This window comes from Lemur catta, chromosome 11, assembly GCF_020740605.2.
Source record: "Lemur catta isolate mLemCat1 chromosome 11, mLemCat1.pri, whole genome shotgun sequence".
In the NCBI taxonomy this organism is placed as follows: domain Eukaryota; kingdom Metazoa; phylum Chordata; class Mammalia; order Primates; family Lemuridae; genus Lemur; species Lemur catta.
This window is the reverse complement of record NC_059138.1, coordinates 19,696,358-19,710,470: the sequence shown is the minus strand read 5'-3', so window position 1 is coordinate 19,710,470 and position 14,113 is coordinate 19,696,358. Positions and strand designations below refer to the sequence as shown.

Here is a 14,113-nt window from a genome sequence, read left to right as displayed (position 1 = left end):
TGCACTATACTGTGTTTTATTTAACATCCTGTAGTAATTCCTGCATAGTATTAAAAGACTATCTGCTGATTACACTTCTAAATTTACAAAATTGCCGAGGGCAGTGGCTCACGCCTATAATCCCAGCACTTTGGGAGGCCAAGGGGGGAGGATCTCTTGAGGTCAGGAGTTAGAGACCACCCTGAGCAATACAGGAAGATGCCATTTCTATAAAAAATTTAAAAAATTAGCCTGGTGTGGTGGCTCATGCCTGTTGTCCCACCTACTCAGGAGGCTGAGGCAGGATTGTTCGAACCTGAGAATTCAAGGCTGTATTGAGCCATAATCAGGCCACTGCACTCTAATCTGGGCAACAGAGGAAGACCCTGTACCTAAATAAAAAAATAAGTACGTTAGTTAGTTTACAAATTTACTTTTTGGAAATGTAAAAAGGTTACATTAAGAAATCTACTCCTACAGAGGCCCATAGCAGAGTACTTATCACACTTCAGTGTTATAGTTTGTTTTCCCAAATAGAATTTGAGCTCCTTGAGGGTAGGGAGTGTTTTTTTCCTTAACATCTAGCATAGTACCTGAATAAATAACCAAGTTTTCAATGACAAGTATAAGGTATTTATGGAGGGCTTAGTTTTTCGGAGTTTAAGCACTATCAAAAATATCAATTGAGGCCTGTAATCCTAGCACTCTGGGAGGCAGAGGCAGGAGGATTGCTCAATGTCAGGCATTCGAGACCAGCCTGAGCAAGAGCGAGACCCCGTCTCTACTAAAAATAGAAAGAAATTAGCTGCACAACTAAAAATATATAGAAAAAATTAGCCGGGCATGGTGGTGCATGCCTGTAGTCCCAGCTACTTGGGAGGCTGAGGCAGGAGGATCGCTTGAGCCCAAAAGTTTGAGGTTGCTGTGAGCTAGGCTGATGCCACGGCACTCTAGTCTGGGCAACAGAGTGAGACTCTGTCTCAAAAAAAAAAAAAAAAAAAAAAAAAAATCAATTGATATTTTATGCTCTTGGGGGGAAAGAAAAAAAAGATACTTTATGCTCTCATACAAAAATCACAAACAGAAACCAGTTCTTTATCTTAGAATTTCTAAAAGAAGTGACTATAAAAGAATAAAACTAATTTTCTTGTGATGTTTATGGGCACAAAGGATGAGAAATCACGAAAGGGATATGTAGCAACTTTTAATTCATCAAAATCTTGAAGGTTAGCCATTCTTGTGCTAGGAGCTTTGGTGAATGTAGTATGTTTCATGCTAACCATACCACATAAAAATAAATAGTTATTTCAAGAAATATCACACTTGTGTGACATTAAATTTCCAAGTAGGACTTCTGACAAAACTGACTCATAGGAATGAATTAATGTCAAGAAAAGAAGTTGTAAACAAACACAAATGATTTAATAAATAGGGGGAACAGAAAAGAAAGATAAGAAACAGGGTAATGATAAAGTTATCCTATTTTGATTAATCATATTCACTATTAACTTCAGCAATGGTAAGCTTTCTGTGAAAAAACTTGTTGAACCTGGGGAAATTTCATTGAAGACTGGCCTCAGATAATGGATAGAAGCAGGAATTTTTAATACCTCTTGGGCATTAAAGTAAATCAAAAATATATATAGCAAGCAGTGACAAATTAGGATCTTTCTGTGATGAACATCAATAATACCACCAATACCACCACCACCACCACCACCGACAACAACAACAAAATAGCACAAAAATTATAGATAGATAACCTCAAAGATCTAAGAATCAAAGCACAGAGAGATTTGGAAATCTGGCAACATAGCAAACCAGATAATCTAAAATATCTCCCAATATAAAATATCTAAAAATGTTTACTAAATAAAACAGACTATTTAAATGACCAATGGAACTTGCAAAAAAGTAAGGGTATGAATAGCCAGTGGCTAAAAATGAAGAGAGAACTGAAAATCAGAGTAGCCTGTGGGCTGTAGCTGCTCTAGAGAATCTTGCAGGCCTTGAGAAATTTATCGGCTTGGATTTCAGTGCCCAAGTGGGAATTAGAGATAAGGATTTGAGCCTGGGAGAGTAAAGAGTTGGATTAAGACCTTTAGCGCCATTTCCTGCTCCCAGCACCGTGCCAGGAATTTCAAAGGGTCACATTCTGAGTAGATAAGAAAAAAAATCTGTCCACTGGCACCATGAGATAAAGGAAGCACATCTGTCTTAGGTTGTTGGGAAATTTTTTTTTAAGTCCTGCGATTTCAAAGTCATAGATTCATCTTCACTTGGGTTTAGAGGGTCTATTTACAGTACCTGTGAGGTCCAGGAATGTCCAAGCTTAGAAATCACTTAAATTAGCTCAAGGGCAATGATACTCCTTAGGCACCTGACAGAGGTAAATACAAGATGGCTAGGAAGAGACAGGACATCCATCCAACCTGCCTAGGATAGACAAAACACTGACAAACCGCTACTGAAGATAAGCTTACCAAAACAAACAAAATTACATAAACCACAAGGAAACAAGCAAGCCTCCAAGCATAACCGTCAACAAGCCAAAAATGTCAGTATTTAACCTGCAAGAACTTTAGATAACTGAACTATTGGACAAAGACTTTTTATTAATAAAAGTGTGTTTAAAGTGATTGAGATAGAAAAAGGAATTGAAGTGACTGAAGCAAACAAATTGGGTTGAGGGATAAAACAGAATGTTCTTATATAAAGAAGGCCAAACTATTAAATGTAGAAGAAATGAAAATATTAGGAAGTCTCCATTTTGCAACCACCACTGTATAACCTCATTTAGGCAAGAATCATCAATAGGTGCTAAAATCACTGGGTGAAAAGCCGCTAGGGGAACAGGATACAAAAGAGAAAAGCTATTATGAAGAAATCTGGTTTTCATCACCTAGATCAAGTGATCCAATTTTACTATGCCAACAAATGGACAAAACAGCATCATGTATCTCTTCATATGATACACAGAAAGGGACATGCCACCACCTAAGTATTCTTGCCAGAAAATATTTAACCTGAATTCAATAATGAGGAAATGATGAGACAAATCCAAATTTGCAAAACAGCCTGATCTCTTCAAAATGCTAATGTCATAAAAGACAAAAAAACAAACAAATGTTCTAGTTTAAAGACAAAAAAACCAGGACAACTAAATGCAATACATGATCCCTAACTATATCCCACATCAGTAAAAGAAAAAGTAAGAGCTATAAGAGTTGTAACTGGGTCAACTGGGGACATGTGAGTAGGAATAACTATAGTATCTTAAGTATGACAATCATACTGTAATTATAAAGGAAACTGTCTTGTTCTTAGGAGAAGCATGTGAAATTATTTAGGAATGAAATGGCACAGTATCTCCAACTTCCTTTCAAATGGTTCAGCAAAAAAGTATATGTGTAAGTGAGAGAAAGAGAGAGGGAGAATGAATGAGAGCTTGGTTTCTCACTACTGGAGAATGGAGCTACAAATATGAAAAGGCTTATTCTGTCCTGTGTAAATGGACTGGAATTGGAGCTATCAATATGAACTCATAGTTTTTAATACATACATGGATGGAGAAACGAATACAGATGTGTGTGCACATAAATCTGTGTGAGTATGTATGTCTATACATAAACTTCCGAGTTGTATGCTGAGAGGACCTAGAGTAACGATACCTCAGTAGCAACAGCATGCCCAGTACCCACATATTCCACATGTTAATTTCTTTCTTTTTTCTTTTTTTTTGGAGACAGAAAGTTTCACCCTGTCGTCATCTTAGCTCACTGCAACCTCAAACTCCTGGGCTCAAGAGATCCTCCTGCCTCAGCCTTTGGAGTAGCTGGAACTACAGGTACCACCACACCTGGCTAATTTTTTTTTTTCTATTTTTTGTAGAGATGGGGTCTCACTCTTGCTCCAGCTGGTCTCAAACTCCTGAGCCCAAGCAATCCTTCCACCTTGGTCTCCCAGAGTGCTAGGATTACAGGCGCGAGCCACTGTGTCCAGCCTAATTTCTAAATATCATTCTCTATTAAAAGGAATCAGGGCTCTTGGGGAAACAGACTGATTCCAGAGCTAGCCAGGGCAAGTACAAGATGAGCCTGAAATATTTTGTGGTGCTATTAATAGAAAGAGGGGATAGGGGAGAAAGGGGAGCCCTCAAAGAATATACTGTCACGTCAAAAGAACACAGAAGTCAGATTAAAGAGGATTCACTAGCCAAATCTGGGACAATCTTACCATCAAAATAAATGACATAATTAGAGGGAAGAAAAAGTTTTATCTTACAGTAGAACACCAACAGATAAATGTAAAAGACGGTTATATACAATATGAATCTACTTAATACCACTGAATTACACACTTAAAACGGTTAAAATGGTGAATTTTATGTATACTATATTTTGCCACAATAAAAAATAAAAATGCAAAGGAGGCCAGGTGCAGTGGCTCATGCCTGTAATCCTGGCACTTTGGGAGGCTGAGGTGGGAGATCACTTGAGGCCAGGAGTTCAAGACCAGCCTGAGCAACATAGCAAGACACTGTTTCTATTAAAAAAAAAAAAAGAAGAAGAAGAAATTAGCCAGGCGTTGTGGTGCACACCTGTAGCCCCAGCTACTCGGGAGGCTAAGGCAGGAGGATTACTTGAGCCCAGGAGTTTGAGCTTGCAGTAAGCTATGATGACATCACTGTACTCTAGCCCTGGGTGACACAGCAAGACACTGTCTCAAAAAATGAAAAAAAAAAAAACTCGGGAGCAGTGGTTCATGCCTGTAATCCTAGCACTCTGGGAGGCCGAGGCAGGTGGATCGCTCGAGGTCGGGAGTTTGAGACCAGCCTGAGCAAGAGTGAGACCCCATCTCTACTAAAAATAGAAAGAAATTATCTGAACAACTAAAAATATATAGAAAAAATTAGCCGTGCATGGTGGCACATGCCTGTAGTCCCAGCTACTCAGGAGGCTGAGGCAGAAGGATTGCTTGAGCCCAGGAGTTTGAGGTAGCTGTAAGCTAGGCTGATGCCATGGCACTCTAGCTCAGGCAACAGAGTGAAACTCTGTCTCAAAAAAAAAAAAAAAAAATGTAAAAAGGGATATATACAGAAGACAGAAGTAATGATGGAAGTAGAAAGTCCCCATGACAACCAACACAGCAATAATTAATTTTGAAAAGAATCTTAAAAGGATGTTAAGACTAGTAAATCGAAGTTTGATGAGGAACAGAATATTTATACAATCTTGAGAGTAGCTACCCACAAAATACCTATTATTTATAAATTAATTTGTACAAAATACTTAATTACCTAAAACCTAAGGGCACAGATTAAAAGTATAGGGATAAACATTGGTATACCAGGCAAATACTAACCAAAAGGAAATTAGTATTGTTGTGTTAAGTCAAAAAGTCTAATAAGAGATAAAGATAAAAGACACAATTTACCAGAATGATATTAACAATTCTGAATTTACATGCACTTTGCATAATCTCATCTATATTTAGCCAATTTCACAGAATTACAAAGAAACATTTAATGGGAAACAATCAGTGGGAGTTTTGAGACACTTTCTTAATAACTGTTAGATCAAACAGATAAAAATTAGTAAGATAAATAATTTAAGAACATCATCAAGAAGCTTGATTTGGCAAACAAACATGAAGCCCAAAATTTAAAGACTATCCATTCTTTTCAATATACCAAAAGCCATTTACAAAAAAAAAAGATCATATAGCAGACCTAAAAGCAACTCTGGTAATAAAAAAACCCAAAGCCAAAAAATTAACAGGTACAGATGAGAATCTCTAACCACAGTACCATTAAGCTAGGGGGAAAAAAAGATAACCAAGTATCTTCAAGCTTGAAATTAAAAGCAACACCAACAGCATTTCCAAACAACAACAATAATAATATTACTTCTAAATACCTCCTATGGGTCAAAGAAATAAAAACGAAGTCAGAAAATATGTGGCTATCACAAAGATGTGTAGAGGATATCTGGGTTGTTCTTTGTATTATACTCTATTATTTCCAATAGACTTGAAATATTTCAAAATTTAAAAAAGCAAGTTATCAAAAATAACAAGATAATATTGATTTGTTTCTTTGACATTTGTGGCACTTTCAGGCAAAACTAAATTAAAAATCAGTGGAGAGATTTCAAGCGACACAAAGAGCCATGGTCCAGTAACTGGCTTCCTCACCATGGCCAAGCTAGCACCTAATGTGCTTCTGTGAAAGTTTCTGAGGGGGAAAAATCATTACTCAGTTCAGTAACCTAAGTTGGTTTCAAATAATTGATTTTGTAACAAATGCACCCCAAATATATTAAGATTTGCTAACATTATTTCCCAAGGTAAACTATAGGCTTTAAGACCAAAAGGCAAGTTTAAAAATGTTTGGAAAAATGGCAACACTTTCAAATTCACGCTCTCTCCTTCATCCTGCTCTACGACACCAACCTTGCAAAGGACTACTTGAAAAGAGACAGCTATTATTTGAATAAATTCGCTGTGCAATGCTTCAAAAACATTATCTTGTAGCCTCAACTTTAAACAGAAATTATAATTTATATTACATGAAAAGTTTTCAATTTTATTGTAGTGAAAGGTTCAAGATTCCTCAGTTCAGAAGTATTTCACTTCTTAAATTTAGTGAACTCAATTCTAACTACATAAAAGTATATTACATATAAAGTAAAACAAAATGTGTTTCCTAACCTACACAAAGTATATTAGAAAAAGAGACTTAAAATTTTATGTACAAGTATCAAAATAATGAAAATAGGTTAAGGAGTATGAAAAGTAACAACAAAAATATGTACAGTAGATATAAATAAAATATATACATACCCAACTTAACCCTATGCTGTTTCTCTTCTTCACCCCTAAGAAAAGTGTCCAAAGTCCGTAGGTCTGTCATGTAGTCTTCTTTGTCAGTAGGTGAGTTATAGACAGTGGGAGAAGAACGGTAGCGAGACCTCAATCCACTGCTCTCTACTGGTCCAACAGTGGTAGGGTATGGAGGAGAGGGACTAAAGCTCGCCAACTATACAAAATAAAAGGAAATTTATTTTATTTTTCTTTGATTGAAATTTATTTTTCCCTTGCTTTTTGACTTTTAAAAAGCAACACCCCTAGCAGAATGGCCAAAATCAAGAATAGTGACAACACCAAATGCTGGTGAGGTTGTGGAACAACTGAATCTCTCATTCTTTGCCAGTGGGAATGCAAAATGATGCAGCCCCCTTGAAAGACAGTGTGGCAGTTTCTAACAAAACTAAACATTCTCTTGCCATATGTACTAGTAATTGTGTTCCTTGGTATTTACTCAAAGGAGTTGAAAACATGTCCACACAAAAACCTGCATATAATGTTTGTAGCAGCTTTATTCCTAATTGTCAAAATTTAGAAGCAACCAAGATGTCCTTCAGTAGGTAAATGGGTAAATAAACTAGCATATTCAGGCAATGGAGTATTATTTAATGCTAAAAAGAAATGAGCTACCAAGGTATGAAAACACATAGAGGAAACTTAAATGCATATTGCTGAGTGAAAGAAGCCAATCTGAAAGGTTACCTATGTATGATGCTAAGTATATGACATTCTGGAAAAAGCAAAACAATGAAGGCAGTGATTGCTATGAATTTGGAAGGGAAAAGAGATGAATAAATAGAGCACAAGAGATTTTTTATTCTGTATGATACTATAATAGTGAATACATGTCATTAAACATTTATCCAAACCCACAGAATGTACAACACCCAGAGTGAGCCCTAATGTAAACTGTGGACTTTGGGAGATAATGACATGTCAATGTAGGTTCATAAATTTTAACAAATGTGCCAATATGAAGGGGTATATTGATAATGGGGGGAGGCTATGGATGTTGTCAGGGCAGAGGATATTTGTGAGATCTCTGTACCTTCCTCTCAATTTTGCTGTGAACCTAAAACTAAAGTCTATGAAAAAAAAAAAAAAAAGAACACATGTATATTTCTAAAAATTGAAAGTATAAGTAACATCTATAATTTTGCCACTCAGATAATATAATCCTTCCCCACATTTTATCTATTTACCTATCTATTTATTTATTTAGCTAGCTCGCTCTATCTATCTATCCAGCTAGCTAGCTAGTTAGCTAGCTCTGTTGCCCAGGGAGAAGTATAGTGGCATGATCACAGCTCACTGCAGCCTCCAACTCCTGGGATCAAGTGATCCTCCTGCCTCAGCCTCCTGAGTAGCTGGGACTACAGGTACGCACCACTGCATCCAGCTCTATGTACATTTTTTAAAATCTGATAATTAGAATAGCAACCCAAGGGAAAAAAATCATAGTGGATATAGACCCAAAAGACAAGTGAGCAAAGAATGAGAACTTTTTGATTTAATTAAGTGGCTTTGCAAGAAATAACTGTTAAATTTACAACAGACTATTTTCATTTTCTTATTAGCAGAGATTTATAAAAAATTAACCTGATGATTAAGAGTATAGTATTAATAAAATGAGTACTCTTATACATTTCTGTGACAATGTAAATTGGTAGAATTCTTTTGGACAGACCCCCCCTCCCAAATTTATTAAGAACTTTATGTACAGAGCTATTTAGCACAGATTAACCAGGTTTCAAAAAAATGAAAATAAATATTCAGGAGTAAACTATGGGATATCCACTCTCAGAGATCATTTTTGGGTGGTAGGACTATGAGCAATTTTCCTTCTATTTTATTTTTCCAATTTTCTATAATGATCATGTAATACTTTTCTTGTGAAAACAAATTATTTTAAAAAGTCATACTTGGCCAGGCACAGTGGCTCATGCCCGTAATCCCAGCACTTTGGGAGGCTACAGCAAAAGCATCACCTGAAGACAGGAATTTAAGACCAGCCTGAGCAATATAGTGAGACCTCCCCTCTACAAAAAAATAGAAAAATCAGCTGGCCATGGTGGCACATACCTGTAGTTCCAGCTACTTGGGAGGCTGAAGCAGGAGGATCACTTGAGCCTGGGAGTTTGAGGCTGGAGTGAGCTATGTTGATGCCACTGCACTCTAGCCCAGGCAACAGAGCGAGGCCCTGACTCACTCCCTAACCCCCAACATCATATTTACCCACGAGTTATGAATTATCATTACATATACACTTTCTCATTTGCTTGTACAAAATTTTCTAAATGCTATTACAAAATTAATTTTAATATTGGGTAACCAGTAGTATGAAATTTCATTACAAAGAAATAAATACTATGTAGGAGGATAGGGGCAGACAGGGTATTGGTTTCATTTCCAGACATTCTTCTTTTAATGAGTAGCTGTAGAGACGTTAATCCAACACAATACTAAGAGCATCTGAAGTGATCACTCTCCTTCTAATGCCCCTCTTATAATTTTATGCTTCAGAAAGGAATCAAAATTTCAATCTGTCAATTCTGCTTTTATTAAGCCTAAAAATTAGAACAAAAGCCCACATTACTGTGGGAATTGGAATGAAGGTTTCTACCCATCCCATGGAAAGTGTCCATACTCAAGAATCAAACTACATGACAATCCCAGTTTTTAGCTTAGAAGATACTCCAACATGACAAAAAAGCAAAAAATTCCACTAGGGAATACAAAGGCTTCACATAAAGAAGTAAAGAGGGAAAACATGAGTAAAGGACACTAATGTACCAAATCATCAGTTTCAAGTTGTTTTAAAGACTGCTGAAAGATCCTAGATAGTAAATCTCAGTTCATCATCTTTGCAAAGGCTGATATTTTTCTTTTATTTTAAGATGTTACGTAAAGAACTTCTGACTAGGTGTCAGGAAATCTGTGTCCTAGTCTTGGTTCTTAAATAGGTGATTAGGGCAAGTCAATAAGCCTCTGTTCCTCAGTTTGCTCACTGATAAAATGAGAAGTATTGACTCACTAGATTATTAAGGTACCTCCCGATTCTAAAATAATGTGAGTAGCCAAGAGAGAAGAGTCATTACCTTATTATAACCACTGACAGGCGAGTAGGTCACTCCAGGGCTATAAGAACCACCGCTACCTGAGGACAGACCTTGCAGCTGAGGGCTGTATCCGGTCATACAGCTGGTAGTGAACTTGGGACTGGTACTGGGTGAACGAGATGGGCTATAACTCAACACACTCTGACCCTGAATTGAAGGGGAAGGTGGAGAGGGAGGGATTTGTGTGGCTGTCAGGTCATGTGGAGGAGTAGTCTGTACAACTAAAAGGAGAAAAGAAACATATATATGTATGTATATACAAATAAAATTTCTATGAAAACATATTTAATAAACTAGGCCTTTTTCTTCAGGAAAAAAGAAAGTAACAGTGACTTGGTTGTTAAATTACATAACGTATTACTAACAAAGGGCAGAAATCAATTATTTACCATTTCCCAGAGTTCAAAATAAGAAATTAGCTTCCATACAGCAAGAGTTAGTCATTTAATTTTGATTTTAATTGAATAACGGAACAAACTTCGATGAGGTTGAATTTATACAATAAGAATGATAATCATTGGTCTTACGACAACTTATCGTAGACCTGCTTAATATCGTTGAACCAGATGGCCTTAGAAGTACCTTCCAGCTCAGACTCTATGAAAAGGGAAAATTAAATTGAGGAAGATTTACTGCCAACCTTTTCCCCACCTTTGCAAGAGATATAAAACACTTACCAGCTGTTTTCAACCCTAAAAGTGTTTGCTGTCCAGGGCTAACAACCAGACTTGTTGGTGCCACAGTATATTTGAAATATCTCCAAAAATCAAATAAGGCATTTAGGCTGAAGAGAGATGCAAGGGCAAGCTCTGGAAGAAAACAATTTATTTTTTTAAAAAAAGAGTGCAGGGAGACCATTTATTGGGGGAACACAAAAACCCTCCATATTTTAGCAAATTAACAACAACAAAGTTGAACATTACTTTCTTATTCCTCTTAATAGCATTTAATGAATGTCTATTATGTCTAGGACATTTACTAGTGAGTTTCAAAATATCACTAATCCTTACAATCTTGTAGAATAAATATTTTCACCTTCATTTTAAAGAGAAATCAACAATCAATGAGAAGCCAACTGACTTTTACAAGAACACACAGCTAGTTATTGAAGCCATAATTCTAACTCAGGCCTGCAGATTCCAAAACCCTTGCTCTTCCACTTGCCACACCACCTCCCTATGACAAACTTTAGATTAACATGTATAAACTACGGAATTTATTTTAACATCCACAAGGATTCTTTATACCCAAGGGCTATGGAAGCACAGACAGGAGATAGGAGGGCATCAACAGATTGGGTACGTGGGCTGGTCTTGAAAAGTAAAAAAGCAAGAGATAGGGCATTTTAGGAGAGTAACAAATACAAATCTCACTATGCCCAAACTTACTGTTTCTTCACAGAACTTGTAATTACCTGAAACTACTGTTTATTAACTTGATTGTCTCCTCTACTAGAATGTTCCTTCCATAAGGACAGGGTTTTGCCTTGTTCCCTTCCTCTGTATTCCCAGCTGTTAGAACATTAGTAGGCACTCAAATATTTGTTGAATGAAGAAATGAATGCTAAGTTGAATTAAACCTAAAAGCAGTTTTTCACTGGTTGTAAACTGAAATTATAACGAAAATTAATTACTTACCAATATACCAGAGAGGCCAGTATGTCACATTATAATATGAACTAATCAATTTTCCAGTCCTGAAAAAATTAGAAAGTCTTTTCAATAGCTTAAAAGTACCAAAAATCAAAACACAAAAACCTGTCATTGGCTTCTTAAATGTTCACTTTTTTGGGCTGATTAACTTACATTTCAGTGTATATCATTCCAGCCATAGATACATTTAGGAGTCCCCAGGCTAAAACCACTTTCCTAGCCTCTGTTTCTTTTCTCATCTTGATGGTCCTGTCAATAATGGAAGCACTTGTGTTTGGCTCCCCTTGCATCTATTCAAAAACAAAAAGCACAGAATTAGTCCAAAGAAGTTAGTTCTCCATTTAAGAAATCTAATGTTGTGTCCTTTATAAAGGTAACTAAACTTGCACACACTTAGCCTCATCTTTAAAATCTTACCAAAACTTTCTCCGTTTTAATATTCATATAGTAAAACAGAATGCTGAATTATGCCTTCATAGGCATCATAGTATAATCAACAGAGAACTGGCTGGTTATTTCAGAGAACAATTTAGTACTTCCAATGAATAAAAAATGTCTTATTTTGTTATTTAAGGGCTGCGATTACATCGCAAATACTCCCCATTTTGTTTTTGGAGTATGCCACGAGGGCTAATTTCAGAAATTCAAAAGCTCAAGTTTTGGAAGCATATATTCCACATATACTAAAAATCACAAAGACTCCTCCTACATCTTTATGCAGCAACCATTACTATCTACAGCCTTAAACAACTCCAAACCTGGACCACTGTATGCCAGGGATCTCCGTTTGTGTGCTAATAAAGTACAAGGATTTAAGTTTTAGAAAGGCGGGCACCCTAGGTGTGAAGGGACTGAGAGACAGTGGGGAAAGTGTGTCTTAAGTTTTACTCCACGTTAGGTTTTATACGTCCTTTGTTTTGCTGGGCTCAACTCTTGTAGACAAGTGGAAAACTTGTTCTAGGAGTTCTACCCTTCCCGCCACCCAGCCCCCGCGTCCAAACTTCCCAGTCCAGAGAGCATCCCTCCCTGGCTCCCTCAGCACAAACTTTAGCTACCCCTATTGCTTCTTTCTTCCCTTCTACCACGGGTGTCGGGACGCCTAGCCACATCCTGCCTTGGCTGGACCCCGGGCAGATCAGCAGGCGCGGAACTCCCACAGCCCAAGAGGACTCCACGTCCAGGGAACACAAAAAGATGACCCCGAAAACGCACCATGCTCTCCGGCCGGAAGCCGCGGACTCGCGCCACTCTACTGCACATGCGCAAAGCCGAGTGCTACGGTAGAGGCGAGCGGCGGGCGAGGTTACAGTTACCGGAAGAACTGGGTCGTCTCTTCTCGCGAGAAGAGGAGGGAGGCGGAGGGACAGGCGGCTAGAAGCGTTACCAGGGAAACAGCTCTCGGGTTTGTGGCTCCCACTGAGCTGAGGGGAGAAAGCTGAGCAGCAAAATTCAGACCAGGTTCTGAATCCACAGTAAAAAGTAATAACTATAACAAGCAGAATTTTGTATATATTAATATAATTTTAGCTTCCTCAGGGCATTTATAGACTCACATTTGTAAACAGATTAAGCAGGGTGGCTAATTGTTGGATACAGAATGAGTGATAATGTGTCCAGACATCATCAGCAATGAAAACCATTTCTTTCCCCTGTGTTAAAACATATGTGTCAAGAGTTCTGACTCAACGTAAATTCTTAAATATCCGTGTAATGAGGGTGCTGCAGTAACAAGAAAACCCAAAATTTGTTTTATTGAAGTTGCTAGTGGTTTTGAGGTTAAAAAATAACACGTTTTCCTGCATATTCTTTGGAAGAACTAATCCTAACGAAAAGGTTCATCAGGGAGTTGAGTTTGGTTTTATTTAACAAATACAAATGCCTACAGTGTGCCACTGGGCCAGGCACGGGGATACAGAAAGTAAGAGCTCCCGGGTTACTTCCAGGAGGAGCTCAACCCTGGGGAGGCCCGCAGATGCTCGAGGTGGGCACGATGAGCCCCAAGGAGGCAAGTCCAGTCCAGCCCAGTCTCCCAGCGAGCTTCCTGGAGGAGGTGACACCCGCCAAAGGTAGATGGTCAACGGCCAGGAAGCGCAGGACCTGAGGACACGCAAGGCCTGGGGCCTCGTTCTGCATGTGGAGAAATGTGCTTCCTAATAAAATCATTAAGCCATGTCAGAATAAGCTAGTGGATTATTACATCAATGACCAAAATTTTTCCTAAAATGATCCTAAGGTCAAATAGAAGAAAATGAATTTTCCTCATGGTATTGTATATTAATGACAACCTGCAGGTTTGCTGGGCTCTTAATGATCTAACAGATTTTTAAGTGAGATTTTTTAAATCATTTTTAGATTCCCTTAGCAGCAATGTTGTTTTGCTTTAGTTTTAGATTTAGAGAACTACTTGAAAATTGTTCAAAGTGAAAAGGTTCAATGTATAGTCAAAATTAGAATACCAGGTTCCCACCTCCCCCATGTCTGACTCTTTCCTAAGAA

At 37.7% G+C, this 14,113-nt stretch overlaps 1 protein-coding gene across 4 annotated transcripts in view; it reads right to left on the bottom strand.

Moving 5' to 3' along the window:
• Positions 1–12,955, bottom strand: part of TMEM209 (transmembrane protein 209) — a 40,689-nt gene extending 27,734 nt beyond the window's left edge. For 3 of the 4 annotated variants that reach the window (XM_045565501.1, XM_045565498.1, XM_045565500.1), the window contains exons 1-6: positions 12,673–12,800; positions 11,771–11,907; positions 11,603–11,661; positions 10,643–10,774; positions 9,945–10,186; positions 6,823–7,018 (exon numbers count right to left, since the gene is read on the bottom strand). In XM_045565501.1, coding sequence (XP_045421457.1) covers positions 6,823–7,018; positions 9,945–10,186; positions 10,643–10,774; positions 11,603–11,661; positions 11,771–11,907; positions 12,673–12,726 — 820 coding nt within the window. In that variant the 5' untranslated portion in view covers positions 12,727–12,800. Of the gene's footprint in view, positions 1–6,822; positions 7,019–9,944; positions 10,187–10,642; positions 10,775–11,602; positions 11,662–11,770; positions 11,908–12,672; positions 12,801–12,829 lie in introns of those variants that run through there. The other variant, XM_045565499.1, reaches the window with a different exon arrangement.
• Between the last annotated feature and the right edge of the window lie 1,158 nt (positions 12,956–14,113).